The sequence below is a fragment of the Cervus canadensis genome, chromosome 22 (genome assembly GCF_019320065.1).
Source record: "Cervus canadensis isolate Bull #8, Minnesota chromosome 22, ASM1932006v1, whole genome shotgun sequence".
In the NCBI taxonomy this organism is placed as follows: Eukaryota; Metazoa; Chordata; class Mammalia; order Artiodactyla; family Cervidae; genus Cervus; species Cervus canadensis.
This window is the reverse complement of record NC_057407.1, coordinates 13,351,835-13,371,321: the sequence shown is the minus strand read 5'-3', so window position 1 is coordinate 13,371,321 and position 19,487 is coordinate 13,351,835. Positions and strand designations below refer to the sequence as shown.

At 43.6% G+C, this 19,487-nt stretch overlaps 1 protein-coding gene across 9 annotated transcripts in view; it reads left to right on the top strand.

The window, feature by feature from the left end:
* Positions 1-15,252, top strand: part of CHDH (choline dehydrogenase) — a 100,916-nt gene extending 85,664 nt beyond the window's left edge. For all 9 annotated transcript variants that reach the window (XM_043442708.1, XM_043442713.1, XM_043442712.1 and 6 more), the window contains 3 exons: positions 12,447-12,589; positions 13,035-13,137; positions 13,882-15,252. In XM_043442708.1, the coding sequence (XP_043298643.1) occupies positions 12,447-12,589; positions 13,035-13,137; positions 13,882-14,300 (665 nt within the window). In that variant the 3' untranslated portion in view covers positions 14,301-15,252. The remainder of the gene's footprint in view (positions 1-12,446; positions 12,590-13,034; positions 13,138-13,881) is intronic.
* Positions 15,253-19,487: the final 4,235 nt, after the last annotated feature.

Below are 19,487 nucleotides of genomic sequence, written 5' to 3'. Positions count from 1 at the left end.
TGCTATACACTAGGTTCTTGTTGTAGATTATCCATTTTATATATAGTAGAGTGTACATATCAATCCCATACTCCCTAAGAGATAGTCTTAGTTTTATGGTTAGAGCTATTGTTTTTACTCTAGATGCTGGTGGAGTGAAGATTCTTATAATAGTTCATTAATTACAGTAAAACATGTTAGTGATAACAGATGGCTATTAGAAGAAATACTGATGTAGTGACTTGGGTTAGAAAATATTTAGTGGATGCTTCTATAGCTTGTGGGTTACCTTTTTTTATTATAGTGGGAATAATGGCTAGTATATTTACTTCAAAATCAAGTAAGTAGTCAGTGGGAGCTGGTTATTACAGTCATGCTTCCTGAGATAATGGTTGTTAGGATAATGATAAAGATAATGGGATTTTATTAGTACAGAAAGGATATAAACCAACGTTTTCAGGGTATGGGTGGGCCTGGTAGCTCACCTTACTATAGAATATAGTGTGATGTGGTAACACAGAGGATTTTGAATTTTTAAGGGTAGGTTCAATTCCTGTGATTCTAGAAATAAGATGGTTTAAACCTCTATTATGTGCTCTATCAAAGTAACTCTTTTCAGACATATATCTTACACTTGTGATGCTTGATGTTATAATAGGTACTGAGATGTATCCTATGCATAGGGCTAGCATTGGCGGTAGGAAATTTTTCCAGAGTAAATGGATTAGTTGATCATACTGGAATCGAGGGCAGGATGCTTGAATTCATAGGAAAGACATTGTTAGTAATAAGTGTTTTGATAATAAAGTTCGTTGTGTACAGTTCTGGTAAGTAGGGGTTATGGAACAATCCCAGAAATAGGATTGTTGAGAAAATGTTTCATATTGTTGATGATAATGTTGGTGTATTTTGCTAAGAAAAATGTGATGTGACAAAGGGGCCTGCTGCATATTCTACATTGAAGCCTGATACAAGTTCAGATTTTCCTATTAAGTTGAATGAGGCTTGGTTAGTTTCTGTAAGAGTGGAAAGAAATCATATGACAGCTAAGAGTCATGATGGGAAATTTTTTCGTAGATACTTTTGTGTTGTGATGAAGGTTGAGAGAGGGTAAAAGACTCATTTCTTAAGAGGACTGATAAAAGAATAATTGCTAGTGTTACTTCTTATGAAATTGTGCTACTGCTCATAGGGCTTCTCAGATTAATGCATATTTAGAGTTGGAATCCCATCAGATCATAAAATGGAGTATACAGCATACAGCTAGGCTTGATATTATTAATTGCAAACACAAATAATACTCCTAGATATATATTAATAAAGGGGTAGGGTATGGGTTGGGGAATTCATATGGTTAGGACTAGGATTGGTGCAGTGTTAAGTGTGGAAATTCAGGATGTAGCTGGTCGTTGCGGTTCTTTAGTAAATAATTTGACTGCACCAGCAGAGGCCTGTAATAGGCCACCTGGTCCTACAATATTTGGTCCTTTTTGAAGTTACATATAACCTAAAATTTTTCATCCATTTAATGTTAGGAATGTTACAGCTAGAGGAATGGGGATAATAAGTATTAAGATACTAACTATAAACATTTTGTTAAAGAGAGGACTTGAACTTCTAGTTATAAAAGTTTAAAATTTTATGCAATTAAGCCCTGCCACCTTAACAAACCCTGGTTTCGGGTAGTTTTTTTTATGTATTAATTAAATTAGGATTATACATTAATTGGTTTTAAGGTGCTTTTTAAAGTGGGCCTTTATTTCTCTATGCTTTCATACTTGAAGTAATATATACTGGATAGATACCAACTTGGATTACTCCAGTCTGAACTCAGATCACGTAGGACTTTTTACCTTTTATAGCCCTTACACCATTGGAGTGCCCTGAGCCAGTATCGAGGTTGTAAATCCTGTTGTTTGTATGAACTCTAGAACAGGACTGTGCTGTTATCCCTAGGGTAATGTGTTCCATTGATCAATTTTTTTGATCAGTAAGTGGATAATGTTTTGACTGGTAAGTCTAGACTGTAATTGCTCAGAAGATTTTTTTTGTTTTCTGAGGTCACTTTAATCAAAATTATCAACCCATACAAAATTTTGTTATCCCTTGGTGGTTTAGTTAGGTTTTGGGGGGTTAATCAGTTAAGCTCTCCAGGATCTTATTCAGTTATTCCTGCCTCCTCATGGGAAGGTCAGTTTCACTGAGATAGTAAAACCCTCAAGTGGCCGTTCATTCAAGTTATGTAGAAAACAAAGATGATACTACCTTTGCATGGTCAGGAAACTGGCTGTTTTAACAGTTGTCACTGGGCAGGCAGTGCCTGTAATACTAGTTAGGCTAGAAGTGATGTTTTTGCTAAACAGGTGGAGTTTGTGTTTGCCGAGTTCCTTTCACTTTTTAAAACCTTTCACTGAGTGCATGCCTGTGGATTAACAGTGCATTTCCTTGGATTAACAGTGTAAATAGATTAACTAAGTAAATAACTTAGCCCATATCAGTGGCTCAGATGGTAAAGTGTCTGCCTGCAATGTGGGAGACCCGGGTTTGATCCCTGGGTTGGGAAGATCCCCTAGAGAAGGGAATGGGAATCCACTCCAGTATTCTTGCCCCGAGAATCCCATGGATAGAAGAGCCTGGCAGGCCCCAGTCTCATGGGGTCGGAAAGAGTCGGACACGACTCACTGACTAACAGACACACACTGTAAATAATTTAATGTTGAGTTATATTATTATATACTGTTAATTATCAGTATTTTATTAGTTACTGATGTAAACTTATGCAAGGAAAAATACTTCTTGTTACTCATGTTATTACCTCTGCTGGCCAATAGATTAGTCCAGTATGAATCTAGGAGGTGATTTGCTGGTATTAATATTAAGGTAAAGTTGTTGTTGAGCTTGAATGCTTTCTTAATTGGTGGCTGCTTTTAAACAGCTGTGGCGTTGTTTGTCTTTATCCATTTCTAAAAAGCTGTACCTTTTTAGATTAACATTTAAAAATACATTAACAGTTCTGGTCTTTTTGGTAATTTTTAAAGTTGAACTGAGATTCTTTTCCTAGACAACCAGCTATCAGTAAGCTTGTTAGGCTTGTCACCTCTACTTACAAATCTCCTCACGATGTTGCTACATAGATGAGTTTGTTCTAATAAACTGTTAATAAGTAGCTCATCTGGTTTCAGGGTATTTAACTTCTCTTTGTTAAATGTTTGCTAGTTAAGTCATTATGCAAAGGTACAAAGAGTAAACTTCACTTTTTGTTCCTGTAACACTTATTTCATCATTCCCTTATGGTACTTGCTCTATAGTACCAGAGGATATTTTAAATTTCTATCTCCCATACTTTAAGTAAAACATTCTTTCAACATTTAGTCTCCTTATATTAGTAGATATGGAGAAAGGGTGTTGGGCTAGATTTAGTTCAACATAGTCATAAATTATGAAATCTTCTAGGTATAAACTAGGTGCTTTATTTTGAGCTATGCTTTATCTAAGCACACTTTCCAGTATGCTTCCCTTGTTACGACTTGTCTCCTCTGTTGGTATTAGTATTTGCTAAGTTCTTATAACACTTAAGGAGAGTGATGGGTGGTATTTTCATGCTTCATGGCCTTATTCAGTTAAGTACTCTCTTCTTAATTTACTACTAAATCCTTTGGTTTTTAAGTTTTCATAAAAACTTTTGTGTGTAATGGAGAAACAGATTCTTGAAATAGAAAGTGCAGCTAATATCTTCCCACCCCATAGGTTACATCTTGATCTAATGTTTTTATGTATGATAATTAGGCTTAATTTTATTCCTTTTTAGGGTTTGCTGAAGAGGGTAGTATATAGACTTAATTAGCAAGGGTTGCTGAGGTGTATCGATTATAGAATAGGCTCCTCTAGAGGAGTGGGAAGCACCACCAAGTCCTCTGAGTTTTAAGCTGTTGCTAGTAGTACTCTAGTGAATAATTTCATCTTGTAATTATTCGAGTTTAGGGCTAAGCATAGCGGGGTATCTAATCCCATTGTGTAGTCAGGAAATACTAAAGTCACCTTTGTAGTCTTTTTATTTTAGTTATGACTTCTTATAGCTTAGTTAAAATTTAACTATTTTATATCACTGTTAATTTGAGTTAACTATATGACTGAAGTGGTTGGCACAGGATTTACCAACCCTACTCAATATAACTTAGTTGTACTTTTGTTTATGGCTTACTTTTTATCACTGCTATTTCCTGTGGGGGTGTGGTTGAGCAAGTCTAAGTTACGAGCTACTAATATTAGTGCTTGATGCCTGCTCCCTTTAATCTTGGTGATTTAGATTCTTACTGGGGTACAGATGCTTGCATGTATAATTTTATTAAAAGTTAAGAGAAAGTCTGGGACCAAACCTATGTGTTCATGGAGTTGGCAAATTCATCTGGGCATTTTCAGTGCCTTGCTTTAGATTTTAAGCTACATTAACAAGCTATTTTTGCATAGTGAAATAATATATATATATATAGCTGTTTTATGTGGTTTCTGTTGGATTTGTTGTTAAAATTTTCATGAAAATGGTCAACAGAGCTAGGGAAATGTCTGTCTATATAGATGGCAAACATCTAGGTAGTTTATTGGTATGATTGGGGTTTATTTTCTAGGCCTATCTAATTTTGAGCATTAGGTTACTCATGTTTATTGAGTAGACAGCTAATTCTGTGTATTTATATGTTTTTGCTTTGTTTTGGCAGGGTTACTTAGAGCATGGGATGTAGCATGGGGGTGGTTAAGGGGGGGTTGTTAAACAGGTCATGAACTTGTTCGGTGAGTGTACATGTGGTGTGTGTATCTAATTTCCTTATGTCCTGAACTCATTGACTTAGTGACACCTTTTGAAGTCCAGCTACAATTCATTTGACTGTGTTAAGGCCACAACTGAGTCACAGCATCCCTTAAAAAATTGAAATCACACTTATGTGTGAGCATGTGCTGATTAGTCCATCAAGATGTCTTATTTAAGTGGAAAGAGGTGGGCAGTTTTAGGTGAGATGGTCCTGAAGTGGGGTGAGATGTCTGATAAAGTTCACTAGTAGAAACCCCCACAAGTCATGGGCCTGGAGAGAGAAGACAGACGCCTGCCGAGCAGACTGGTGGTTTCACACAGCTGCTGACTAATTAAGCTCGCAATCTATTGGATGTGATGTTCGTGTTGACTAAAATTGATTTGATTTAATGTGCTACGTATGATTAGTAATATGTGCTACGTACTGTCAATAAGACAATGTACATGCTTATAAACATGGGGTAAATAATGCATGTCATAACACATATATACATTATGTGTGATATGATAAGTATGTACATGTTCATATATATAGTACATAGTTTATGGTAAAAAGAGTTTATTTTAATACTCAGGTACTTAATAATGTTGTAAATGTCCCATAACAAAATTTCAGGGTATACTGTAGATAGAATTTCAGCTCTGGGTACTGATGGTGGAGCTGGAACTTCTTCCTAGAGAGATGTGTTTTTCTCCTTTTCTGGTTTACAAGACCGGGATAATAGATACACTGAAAAGACTACTCATTTTAGGAAATTATTTTTCAGTGATGTTAGTTATTGGCATTAGTACTAGAATTAAAAAGAAATATAAAATAGATGCTAGTTGTCTGACAATAATGAAGGGGTGTTCTATGGGTTGTTCTTGAATTCATGTTAGTGTTAAGAGGTCTGCTACTAGTACTCAAAAACAGGCTTTGGCTGAGAGTTTGAAATGTTACGCTGTGTTCTTTAGATGTATGGAGCATTGGGAAGAGTGCTAGAACTGAGACTGAAAGGACTAGGGCCCACACCCCTGCTAGTTTACTGGGGATTGAAAGCAGGACTGTGATGCAGATACTGAGTACCCCTCTGGCTTGATAGGGTGTGTCGTTATCGGGGTCTCCTAGGAAGTCAGGCACCAACATTAGTAGCACTAGAACTCCTAATAAGGCCCCTAAGATGTCTTTGATTGTGTAGTAGGGGTGAAGGGGGATTTTGTGTTCGATGAGATTCCTGTGGGGTTATTGGATCCTGTGTCGTGAAGGAATAGTAAGTGGACAGCTGTGAGTGCTGCAGTCATGAGTGGGAGAATAAAACAGAAAGTGAAGAATTGTCTGAGAGTCACTTTATCTACTGAAAAGCCAGCTCAGATGCTTTCAGTGAGACTTGTGCTGATATACGGAGTTGCTACGAGGAGGTTAATAATAACTGTTGCCCCTCAGAACGATTTTGTTCTCAAGGTAAGATATAGCCTATAAATGCTGTGACTATGACTGTAAATAGTAAGGTGATTCTAACAAAGTGCAGTTGCTAAAAAAAGTATAGGATCCATAATAGAACCCTCATCCTACATGAAGAAACAGGCAAATAAAAAATATGGAGGCTCCATTTCCATGTAGATATTAGATAACTCACCTGTAGTCGATGTGTTGGCTAACTAACATTCACTGCTGCTGCTGCTAAGTCACTTCAGTCATGCCAGACCCTGTGTGACCCCATAGACGGCAGCCCACCAGGCTCCCCCGTCCCTGGGATTCTCCAGGCAAGAACACTGGAGTGGGGTGCCACTGCCTTCTCTGAAACATTAACTAGGTAAGTGATGAGCAAGTGGTTATTGTGTTTGATATGTAATGTATTGCTAGAAATAAGCCTGTTAATATGTGTAACGCTGAACAAATGCCCAGTAGTAACTGAAATTTCCATGATGAAATGTTTGATGGGGCTGGAAGAGCAATAAATACATTGTATTAATGGGTGTGATTTTCAGATGATGGTGATTAGTGTTCTTATAGTTGAATAACAATGATGATTTTTCATGTTATGTTAGAGTCCATGTGAGAATAATGTTAACATGTATTTTTTAAGTTTTATTTTTGTAATTTGTTTTGTGGGGTTTTCTTCAAAACATTGACCTATTTATGGTGGACTTGGGATGGTTGTGGGATTGTGTTGCATTTTGGTGGCTCATTTTCGGATTTTACAGTATTTTTTATTTATTTAGTGGGGATGTTGGTTGTGTTTGGTTATATGACAGCTACTGAGCAGTATCCTGCGGTTTGAGTCTCTAATGTTAGGGACTGTTTTAGGTATGTTTCTTTCAGGGTTGATGATAGAGTTTTCAGTGGCATATTATGTTTTAAAAAGTGAGAAAGTAGAGATTGTATTTAAGTTTAACAGACTAGGGGATTGAGTGATTTATGACAGAGGTGACTCTGGAGTTGTTGTGAGGAGGCTATGGGAATTGCAGTGTTGTATAGCTATGATTCTCGATTAGTCATTGTTACTGGTTGGCTATTGCTTATTGGTGGTGTATTTATTATAGAGGTGACTCGTGGTGACTAAATACAGACATGCTATGGTGAGGTTAGTGAGGAATGAGAGAAAATATAGTTCTGTTAGGCCTTTTTGATACTAGTGTAGAAAATTTTAGTTGAATGAAGGAGGTGATTTGTGGTAAAATACTCTTGAGTTAGATTAAAGCTAGGAGGGATGATGCTAATATGCTTCTTCCCATATCTGGAGTTACAGTATTACCATCACTGGTCTCATATGGAACTATATATCATCACCTTATCAGAGGCTCAGTCACATATTTGGTAGTATAGGAAAACAATGTTGTAAAACAGGCAACATAAACAACATAGCTAGCAGTGTTAGTAAGGACGTAAGTAAAAATTTAAGAATTTCCATTAGGTGCAGACCAGCCTGTCTCAGTTCATCTGACTTTGTCTGTTGTATACCAGCCCTTACCTTTTAGGGAAATTATATATTGGCACTGTGCACAGGGCACCCAGCCCAGTTTCCTAGAGTTACTAGGTTGGTCAACCCTAGTATGGTGTCACGGTCCCCAACATAAGGGACCTTTAAGTTTAAATGACCGTACCTGGTGTTAACTTCCTGTTGCAGATCACGGAGTGTCCAATGTTCATCCGAAAACAGATTACTAAAAATTAAGCTTTAGAAAGAAACTTAAAAGGAAACACTGTAATAATTCAATTAAACTTTGCAACAATTAACAGCAAGGAACTATCTGAGAAGTGAGTCTTAGTGAACACAGACCTCAATAAATAAATTAGAATTTTATATCCACAGAAGTCTCTCTCTACAATTACCCTCATTTTTATCACATATAGCCAAATCAAGATATCTTAAGTCTGATTAATTGATTAAGATAGCCTCCCTAGGCCAGGAAAGCCACACCATGCCCTTGTCACAGATTTAGGTGAATTCCTCCCTTTTTGAGGTCCGTAAAATACCTTGATTCCTGGACCAATTAGGAGGTGGCCTTCCTAATTTATCTGATAAAGCTGCTGGGAACCTAAGAGTTTCCAATCTCTAGAGGAATTGGCTACAGAGAAAGAAGTGTTTCAATTCTGCTTACAAAGGTCCAATTTAGAAAACTGCTGTAAGTCATAATTAGTTTTCGGGGAAGGTTTTTTTTTTTTGGAAAACATATTAAAATCTAGTAATGTTTCAGACAGACTTTAAATTTTGATATTTGGAAAGTTTGTCAAAAGGTTTCAAAACACTTGGTCAAATAAGATCATACATCACTGTGAGATAATACTTACTCCTTAACCAAAGTTACAAGAGATCTCAGAAGCAAATACACAGTGTGTGGAGGAGGGGAAGGGACAAGCTGCGGGAGCAGCACGGACATATCTACACTGCCATGAGTACAATAGCTGGCTAGCGGGAAGCCGCTGTATAGAGCACAGGGGCCTCAGCTCAGAGTCCTGTGATGACCTACAGGGGTGGGAGGGAGGGGCTTATAGCGGATTCACTTTGTTGTACAACAGAAACCAGCAGGGCTTTGTAAAGCAATTATCCTCCAATTAAAAATTTAAAAATAAATACAAGGGGGAAAAAAGCAAATACAGATCCCTTACTAGGTGGTGCTAGTGGTAAAGAACTTACCTGCCAATGCAGGACCCGTATGAGATACAGGTGTGATCCCTGGAAAGATGCCCTTGGAGGAGGAAATGGCAACCCACTCCAGTACTCTTTCCTGGAGCATCCCATGGACAGAGGAGCCTGGTAGGCTACAGTCCATGGAGTCGCAGAGAGTCGGACATGACTGAAGCAACTTAGCATGCAAAGGCACAAAAACTCACACAATCTGTTCTCAAAAGCAGCATTCCAAGGAAACTTTGCCCTTTTAAGAGAGAAAACCAGTCTTGTACCAACCTACTTTTAACAACAAAATTAACTTAACTTTACTTTAAACCTAGCCAATCCTGATGATCCACAACCTCTGTTACTTTCTGTATCCATATTAGTTTGTCCTCCATTTTCTTCTTCATTGAGAAACAACCAGCTGTCAGAGTCTCTTTTAATAAAATGCAATTCCATTCCTCATACCTTCTTCACTGACAATACACATCCTCTTTTCCTACTGTATACTGAAGTGCCACTTTTATTATTTCTATTAGCTTTAATTACACATTTAGAGAGCTGAACTCTTTAAAAACCTTAATTTCTAGTGAAAACTAAGAGGCAAGCAATTATGAATTATCTTTTACATTAGGATTCTGTAGATCAGTGAACATACATGCTAGTGATAATTCCTAAAAACATTTGCTTTCTTACAGAGAACATGTCAGGATGACACCAAACATATTCATTAATCACCCCAAATACCTTCTCTGTTTATTAAGGTTAATAATGGATGTTTCAGTGTCTTATTTGGGGATGACTTAACTATTCAGTAAATGTCCATCACTTAATTTAGAACAACTCTAAATTTCAAGCAAATTTTCAAATATCTAGAGAGATTATCCTTAAGTAGACATTCCTACAATATAATTATTCCTAAGACATTCATCCAAAAGCTCTTATCTCGCATTTAACTCACTTATAAAATTTCATCATGCCATGTTACTTTCCTTGCTGACAACTTTGTAATAGATATAATAAGATCTTATAATACCTTTATTTATACCTTGGTTTGCTGTTGCTGCTGCTAAGTTGCTTCAGTAGTGTTTGACTCTGTGCGACCCCAGACGGCAGCCCAGCAGGCTCCTCTGTCCCTGGGATTCTCCAGGCAAGAACACTAGAGTGTGTTGCCATTTCCTTCTCCATACCTTGGTTTAATACAAGTCATATAACTTGATGACTCTAAAGTCATATCTATTTAAATTAACAAAGTTTAAAATCAGATATTAATCTAATACTATTCCCCAGTTCACATGAACCTGAAATTAATTCTTGCCAATTCCTTTCTGTAGTTTTGAAAATTTATCTAAGTGCTTAATTTTCTTAAGACAAGTAGAGCTCATTGATGAATTAATTTTGATAATACCATCCAAATGTAAGGAGATATATATATATATATATACAACCAGAGATCTCACAGGTTCATTTTCTAAACTTAATCATGAATTGGGTATTCTAAAACTCACTAATTTATGAATAATAGTTGGAGTAAGTATAGTTTAAAAGGTTCCCCACCCACCCCCATCTATCTCAGTACCAAAGCCCTCAGGATCTGTTAAGGCACAGGGTGAGAAAACCAAGTTCTCCTAGAAGGAATTGTTACCTCAGGGTCAGAATTCTAAAAGATATTGTATCACGCTTGCCTTTTCTAACTGTATATGCAAAAAGAACCAGTTTTGGAATTTCCAAGAGTTTCACCTAAATAGGTTTTCTCTGGAATCTAAAGAATATTCTGGCCACAAAGTGTTATAATAAAATATCCTTCTCTTAATCACAGGCTTATAGCTAAAACCTTTTCAGTCAAGACAAATTCTCCCAAGGGGGCCCTACAATGGAACAGAACCAGAATTTCCTATTTCAGAAGGCAGAATGGCCATCATAGATCACAACACAGAACGTAAAATATAAAACACATATAGGCACGGCTGTCCTAATCAGACACTGCCTTAAATACAAGATTGGAAGTTCTGCATCTCTGTAGGAGGTTTTCTGAGAACCTTCAATTTGAGTTCTGACCAACAGGAACTAAGGGGTGGCCTTAGACATCTCCTGCCACCTGCAGACACCCAGGTGTGACAGGACTTTCCCCCTGGGCTTACAGAAAGGGAGGACGGGAACTCAGCCCCACCAGATACCAGATAACTCAAGGTCCCTGCCCACAGGAGGTGATCAGGCTCCAGCCCTCAGATAACTGAGGCTCTTCCACTAGACTCCTGCATCCAGGACCAGAAAAATAGGATAGGAGGAAAGGGAGAGGGAAGGGAAAACAGGCCAGTGAAGTCTCTCATTCCTTACCTGGTCAGGAAGCTCTGGCCAGTCGTCCACATCAGGAGGAGACCAGGGACATTTAAAGGGTCCCAATGCTGGCTGCTGGGTCCAGTCCATCAGCAGGCAAGCTGATCCCTGAGGGTCCAGATGTCAGTCGTAGCAAAGAAGAGATCCTACCAGTCAATTGTTGCAGGAAGGAGGACCCCTTCTAGGGCCTGAGACCGAAACCACCTGCCTTGGCCAGGCACATGATGACCACTTGCCTCAGTTGTCTCACAACAGGAGGTCTCAATAAGGAACATGGTGCTGCCACTGAAGAATAACCAGGAGGATTCAGGAGGGAGGACCTAAGAAGGAGGAGAAGACCAACCTCCCAGAATCCTTCACTCTGGAATCCATCTTGGCTGAGAGATGCAGACGCCACCAGGAAGGACCCAGAGTCAGACTATGCGCCAAGCAAAATGACTGGCCAGAGACAACCCCAAAACTAACCCCATGACCAGAAAACCTGGGACTGCGAGCCACGTGGCAGAGCAGTTCTCCTGGGTCCCCTCACTCCGCTGCTCTCCAGCCGGGGTTGGGAGGTGTGGTCCTTCCCAATGCAGTCTTCTGCTCTGTCAGTATGTGTGTCTCCTCTGACGATTCACTTCCAAGAGTTAGATAAGAGCCTACTATTGGGCCTTGGAAGGGGCCCTTCCTGCAACAGTGGGAGATTGGATGGAGGAGGGTCTTGACCTTGATCCTGGTCTGTGTGTGATGGGCGGGCTGCAGGAGGCACAGAGGTAGGCTGGGCACCAGCCACCACCACTTAGGTGATGAGGGCTTGGATGGAGGTTGGGGTGTGGGGGTCATGCCGAGAAGGTGGACTGAAGTTGATTTTGGAGCTGAAGATGGAGACTTTCTAACAGATGTGGGGAGTGATGGGGAAGAGGATTTTCTGACTTTTGACTTGCAGTGAGAGTAGTGTAGTGTAGTTGGGGGTGGGGGCTGGGGTAGGTTTGGGACGCCCATGTGACATCAAGTCCCACAGTCGCGTTGGCAGGGGGGCAAAGCTGAAGCCCCTCGGCATGGAGCTGATACTGAAAGCCATAGTGCTGGGTGGGCCCACCTGGGGGAAAGAGGAAGGCTGAGGACGCAGGGCCAGGTACTGGAACACGGGCCGGAAGAGGAAGGAGGACTGCCTGCGGGAGGGGAGTCTGGCCCACCTGCCATGCCGGGACTGCTCTTCTGCCTCATCAGCGTCTTCTGATCCTCAGGGTATGGAGCCACGGCCCATCTGGAAACGGGGGGGTTCATCCGGAGCCAGCCTGGGGTCCCCCATCCGGACATCCAGTTCCACTTCCTGCCGTCCCAGGTGATCGACCATGGGCGGGTCCCCCCGCAGCAGGAGGCTTACCAGGTGGGCAGGCGGTCTCCCCATCACAGCAGGGCCTTCGGGGTGGGGGGCCTCCAGCTGCTCAGCGCCTGAGGAGAAAGAAGGGGGGTGGGGCGTCAGAGGTAGAGTGAGACAGGCTGCATGGGGCACAGCAAAGCTTGGGCCACTGGCTCTGGGTGCTGAGTACTAGAAATGGACAGAGAGGCCAGCTCTGCCCCGGGAATGCCAGCCCTGAACATTTCAAACAATCAGGTATAAAGCCAGGAAGCAGGAGTGATCGACTGAGGTGGCTTGATGCCTTGTTGAGGGGAGGGGGGCAGGGGAGAGGTTAAGATGCAGGTAGATGCCAAAATGCATCTGCTCTTAATTGACTTTGGATGTCTAGTCCCACCTCACAGGAAACCAGGGCATCTCTAAATGACTACCTTGGGGGTTGACTGTGGTCACCGCTTCCTCTGGGCTCTTCCAGGTGCATGTGGGGACCATGCGGGGCACGAGCGTGGGCTGGCTCAAACTGAGAAGTGCCAACCCCCATGACCACCCTGTGATCCAGCCCAACTACCTGTCAACAGGTAATTCCCCAGCCACTTTTGCTTCACCCAGACCTGAGCTTGTTGGGTCACTGATAGATTGAATGAATGAGTGCCTTTGTGGGGTTCATATTTGCCCCGAAATCCTAGCCCTGGAGCCTACTTTTTGAGCCGCGGTCACATTCTGTCCTCCATCCACCCCCTTATCCTGGGCTGTAAAGCTGCACTTGCGGTGCTGCTGTGCCCTGGGTCACCGGAAGTGGCCCCGGGACGGCACTCGACACAGATTTGCAGCTTTCAGAACAGTCTACCAAGAGATACACAGAGCTCTGGCTGTGTACAGACAGCTCACAGGGCATTTTTCCTACTGTTCCTGGGAGCATCTTCTAAAAGCATGGACCTGTCTCTCTCTGCACAGCCAAAATGCCGCCCCTACCCGGCAGGTTTTGCCCAAGGATACTCACAGGGCACTCACAGCCATGCTGTGGCAGAGGCAGGGCATGCAATTTTATCTTCATTTTGCAGATGAGAAATTCAAATCCCTGATTGAAATGAAGGTCCTCAGCCAGGCTGTGTCCCTCTGGGAGGCTGTCTGGGCTCCGTGGACTCTGCTAGGTTATGCCGTTACTGCTGCTGGGTAGGTGACAGGTAGCATGGTGGCTTGGACCTCCACGTCCTAGAACTGTGTCCCCTTGGGCAGCTTCTTGAGTCTCTCCAAGTGGAGAGTCTTCCAGCAGGGCCAGCATGGTAATAGGAAATGTCTCATCTGTTTCTTCTCCTCAACAGAAACCGACATTAAAGACTTCCGTCTCTGTGTGAGGCTGACCCGAGAGATCTTTGCACAGAAAGCCCTGGCACCATTCCGGGGAAAGGAGCTCCAGCCGGGAAGCCATGTCCAGTCGGATGCAGAAGTAGACGCCTTCGTCCGGGCGAAGGCGGACAGTGCCTACCACCCCTCGTGCACCTGCAAGATGGGCCAGCCCTCCGACCCCACGGCAGTGGTGGACCCCCAGACCAGAGTGCTCGGGGTGGAAAACCTCAGGGTGGTCGACGCCTCCATCATGCCCAGCGTGGTCAGCGGCAACCTGAATGCCCCCACCATCATGATCGCAGAGAAGGCAGCCGACATCATCCAGGGGCGGCCGGCGCTCTGGGACGAGGATGTCCCGGTCTATAAGCCCAGGACCCTGGCCACCCAGCGCTGAGGTCGGCCCTGCCCGCAAAGGCTCAGCATAGCCCTTGCTCCACATGGACTTCCCTGAACCTGTCTAGAATGTTACAGTCCAGTGGCCGAGACTTGGATAATCTCCTAAGAAATGAGACCAGTACTGGTCAGTGAACTGGCTTCTTTCTTACCAGCATGTCCTCACAGGCCTTCTGGGACCCCTTCTCCCTGCCTCCTGGCAGGACAGCAAAGGGGAAGGGAGGCTGGAGGAGAATGGGCAACTCCTGCCAGGTCCTTGTCTTGTGCCCCGCAGTGCTCTCCAGCCCAGGGTCCTGCCGCCTTCCAGGGTCCGGGTGGGGCTTGGGGACAGTGGGTCCTTCCCAGGCTCTGTCTGGAGGCAAGTTGGTCCAGGAGCAGGGAGCTTGCACAGAGCCCGGGGCATCCTCCCCGTCTGGCCGAAAGCTGCACCGGGGGCCTGGAGTGAGGGAGCGTGGAGCTCAGCTGGGATGTGTGACAAGCCTCCGGCATGCCTGGGCAGAGGGAAAGCTGCCTGCTGGAAGAAACAGGCTTCTTCTTTCTCTGCTGCTTCCTGACTTCACCCCCAGAGGGAGACAGGAACTGCTGTTCAGCTGGGTCCCTCCAAGGGGCTTGTAGCCCACCTCTACAATGCTCTGGTTCTTACTAACACCATCAGCCTGAGGCCAGAATTCTGGACCTTGCTTCAGGACTCAGGAGTCTGCAGGGCCTCTTTACTACCTTGGGTTTTAGGATTTAGCATTTTTAAAGATCTTCCTGTTGCCAGGAAACCTAGAAACCCAGAGCAGACCTGTACCCCAGCCTGCTCTGCACAAAGCCTGGGGAGACGGGGACTGAGCAGCGGCCACGGCTGGCTAATTCTCATTCTCCAGATGTCCCCAGCAACAGACCAGGCGGGAGCCAGGCTGACGGATAAAGCAGTCAAATAGAGCTATGATCCTCATCCTGGGGGGGGGGGGGGGGGTGGGAACGCAATTGATTTAAAGACAAATGAATTGGTGAAGATTTGAGCTTGGGGGGGAAGACAAAGTAACATTTAAAACAGATCTCTGATCTTTAAACTTCTTCTAATTCAATAAGGCAACCCCATAACTTACTTTTGAACTGAGATGCATTATCCAGACTGTTGTTACAAGGTAATGAACATGTGGATACGTTTTGGATTGATTTTTCTGACTATATCCAGAAGCCCCTGCCTGGCAGGAAGGAAGGCTACTCCCATTTGGAAAACTGCCCCGCTGGACCCAGAATCAGAGGGAAGGAAGATGGAACATTCCAGGCTTCACCCTAGATCACAAGGGATTGAAGTGCCTTGGAGGCCCCACAGTTGAGAAAGATTTCTACAAAGGTGGAAAGAAGAAAGCCATCTCACCGGCCTGCCTTTAAAAATGTTTGAGTAAAATCTTAATTGATCTTACCTGTGTCTTTATTTTCTGTTCCAGCGGAGGGTCAAGAGAAAAAATTCTGTCAAGAGACGTCTGTCTCCTAGAGAGACCCCGCCTGCCCACAGGCCTCCTCTGGGTCTGGGAGCCACCGGCAGGGGTGAAGGACAGCAGGACAGCGGGTGCCGATCCCCCACTCTGAGGGCCACGAAGTGACACCTCCTGGCCTGTGACTGAACTGACCTCTGGGGTGGGCATGGCAGGTGATGTGGCCATTCAGACCTGCATTCTCTGGTGCCTTCAGCCTCTGAGACAGCAGCTGATAGGCTAGTGTGCATGTGTAGGTGAGCAAAACCGCGTGTGTCAGTGGGGCCCGTACTGTGGGGCACCAAGGCCCCTCTCCCGCTCATGGCATACCATCACACAATACTGCCGCACACAGATACGTTTCAAAGGAGAAAAGTGTGAGTATCATTTACCCAACAGGAAACTGCGTTGGGGTCCAGACCTCAGAATATTCTGAGGCAGTTCCCCACTCGAGCCCTAAGTGCTGGCTGGCCGGGCAGAGTGGAGCAGTGGCCCGTGTCCTAACCACCACCTGTGTGAAGGGTCCAGTGCCACGAAGGAACTGTCACCTGCAGAAGGAAAGGGGGCTGTTGGCTGAGGAGGCCAGAGAGGGGAGGGAAGTGCTGACCGGAATCGGGGAGGGTGAGCCAGTTAGGCAGGCCCAAAGGGCATGCAGACCGGCCAGCACTCGGCCTCTAGAGGAACTGCGAAGACACCTGTTAAGCTCCTTAAGCAGAAAGCCTGCAGTGCCCCCCGAACAGGAGAACATACATTTCCCAGAACGGTTGACAAAGCCTAACGGAAGTGGTGTATGTGCCGATGGGCAGGTCGCGGAACACAGACCCCACTGAAGAAGCCAAGGATTCCTCCTGGTGGAGTCAGAGCCAGACACGCAGCTAGAGCAGCGGCCTGCAGGTGACCAGGAAAGGGCGGGTCACAGAAGTGGGACTCTGGCGCCTAGAAACACAGCCCTTGTGCAGACTGCAGGAGTCTTCTCCATAAATTCAAATAGAGTCTCCTTAGTCAAACCATGTTCCTCCACCCAAAGGGCATGTCATATTTCCGCTGAACAACTTATCATCAGGTCAAATACCTAAGCACCTTTCTCTTAGAAACTAGAAAAAAACACACATACCTTTCTCTGCTGGCCCTGTCTTGAGACCTAGGCAGCCTCCCATGGCCTCTCCTGCCTCCATCCCCACAGGGCGCCCTCACGGCCACGCTCACTCCTGATCTCTGCTCGGAAGAAAGGGCCTCGGGCCCACCTCTCTCTCTTGCCTGCTCTCTTGGATCCCCAGTAAAGAAGGAATATCATTTTAGAGAAATAAAAGCTTTTTCCACAAATGAAGGTGTAGCTGGAGTCTTGTTTCTGAGTCAGGAGAGGCTAATAAAGGAGCTTGGTTGGAACTCTGTGTGAAGCTAACAGCTTTCAGAACAAACTGACCACCATCCTAACAATAAAAACCTTTGCAGGAAAACAGGCAATGGGCAAAGACACTTAGCACAAAATAAACTGCTCTTGTTCCTCTCACAAGCGTGGCATCAGACATAAAGCGGTCCATCAGACACGTTAAACACATTCCGTGCACCAAGAAGCTTCCAGGGCCTTCACAAGCTGCCCGTCCCAGCCACCAATTGATTCTGAAATATTTCAGAGTCAGGCTGGGAGGTGCTATGTGGCCCAGCTGTCTGGATGGAAATTACAGAGACCACAGTTAACGAGGTTCCTGCTTGCCGTTTCCGTTTTGTGACATTATGGAAAACACATGATGAAAGAGACTATGTACTATTCCTGGGGTCAACTCCAAGATGACTACTTTTTTAGGGGATAGGAGGGGAACTAAAAAGGAGAGACATTTAAAGTTTCCTGAAAGAGAAGAAACCATGTTCTACAACTTGAAGTTTTTCTTAACAAAGGCAAATTTAATGTCAGACGAGCAGTTGAACCAGGTGTAATGCAGGCAGATATTAGGAGTGGTGCAGTCTGTAAAAATGCCACGTTAAGTGCTGACTAGCAAAGATCACTGACTATGCCAGGAAACTCGGTCCTGGTAGGACAGTTTTGGACTAACAATGGGAAGCCACACAGTAAAACCAACACTCAGTTGAGAGATGGAGTCCAAAACGATGGTGACCGTGGGTTAGCCCTTTAGGAGAACAGTGCTGTCTGCAACTGGAATTAAGTTACCACTGGCACCGAAGGAGCCACGAGAACAAGAGAAAATCTACATCATTACAGCAGTGCCCTCACAGAGTACCTGCTCCTCTGGAGGCTGTCACTGGCAAGCACCAGCTCTGTGCAAGCAGAGCTCCCAAATACAATAAAATTATTACACAGCTTTATTCTGAAGATCATTTTGCATTTTAATAAAAAAGAATTTATGTCAGGAAATAGTCATTTACAAACCTTGAAGTGTTTTTGCCTGGATCTGGAGTAAGAATGTCTTTAAGAAGAGGTTTGTAAGGTCTTCATAACAAAGTGTTATTTACAAAAAAAAAAAAACAAAAAACTAACAACAGGTCATGTATTCTTTAAAAATTTTGAACCAAAAACTGCTACTAGTCTTTTTGACTGCAGGGAATCCCTGCCGTGGTAACTCGACAAAGTCGGCATAATTCTGTGAACAGAAAAGGAAGCCTTGATGGGTCTGATGATCCCAAAGTGGGTTTTCATCGAGAAGTACAATTGGAGTGAGAGTGCATTCTAGTGAAAACTTCAGCCCTCATTCAGTTGCATATAAAAGCCCTCAAAGAGAACACACAGTACAGCAATGTTTTGTAAAAAGGCAGCAATACGATTTGTACAGACCCCAACATCTAGTCCTGTAAGAGCCTCCTCGGTCCCCCAGCCCCCAGCACTCTTTTATTTCCTCGGACGCGCCGCCTTACCAGTCCCGGGGGGACAACAGCAGAGAGACTTCATTCACCACTGCCATTGTTTCTGCACCAGAAATGCCCGAGTATCCCGTGGGGCAGCTGAGAAAACCATGAGTGTGAATGAATGCCACAGGGTCCGAGTAACCAGCTCGACCTCCTCTGCCGTGAACTCATCGGAGGGGTTATTAAAGGAAAACAAAAGACAGTTGCAACCCATGGTGGATCAAAAGTTACAATATCAAATCACAGAACCCCTGCCCAAAGAAAAGACTGCAAATAGTCCTCTGGAATCTCTTGTGTAAAGATAGATTTATAGTGACTCAAAATATTTTAGAAAAATCTCTGTAGTGTCAAGTTCTTCTGAACTAAAGATTGTACCCCCAAAAGATTTTTCACTGAATAAATGAGAATTGGCTCTGTTTCTTCTATTATACTTCTGTATAGCCCAAGTAAAAATACTAATAGTTTCTAGATTTCAGTGGGGAACTACAGTTATTAGGACCCATGGATATTGCTGCATTTCAAATACGGTACAATAATTACAAAATATAGACCATCTCTTTACAAATACAAATTATAGTATATTACAAGTCATGTACAGTAAATCTATAATTTTTAAACAAACTAGCGTATCTAAGTTTACCTGGTTGCGAGTGCAGTATTATTCCAGTTTACAGTTGCCCTTAGCCTGACAGTCAGAAATCCGACCGTCGGAGCGACACCCTCCTGCCTGTAAACTGGCATCACGTCACAGAAAACCCTGCTTACAGGGTCCTGCTTCCCCTCCCAGGATGACGGCTGGTAGGCTGGTCCTGACGTATACACTGTATCTCAGAACAGCTCAACAGGAATCAGGAAGCAGTGTG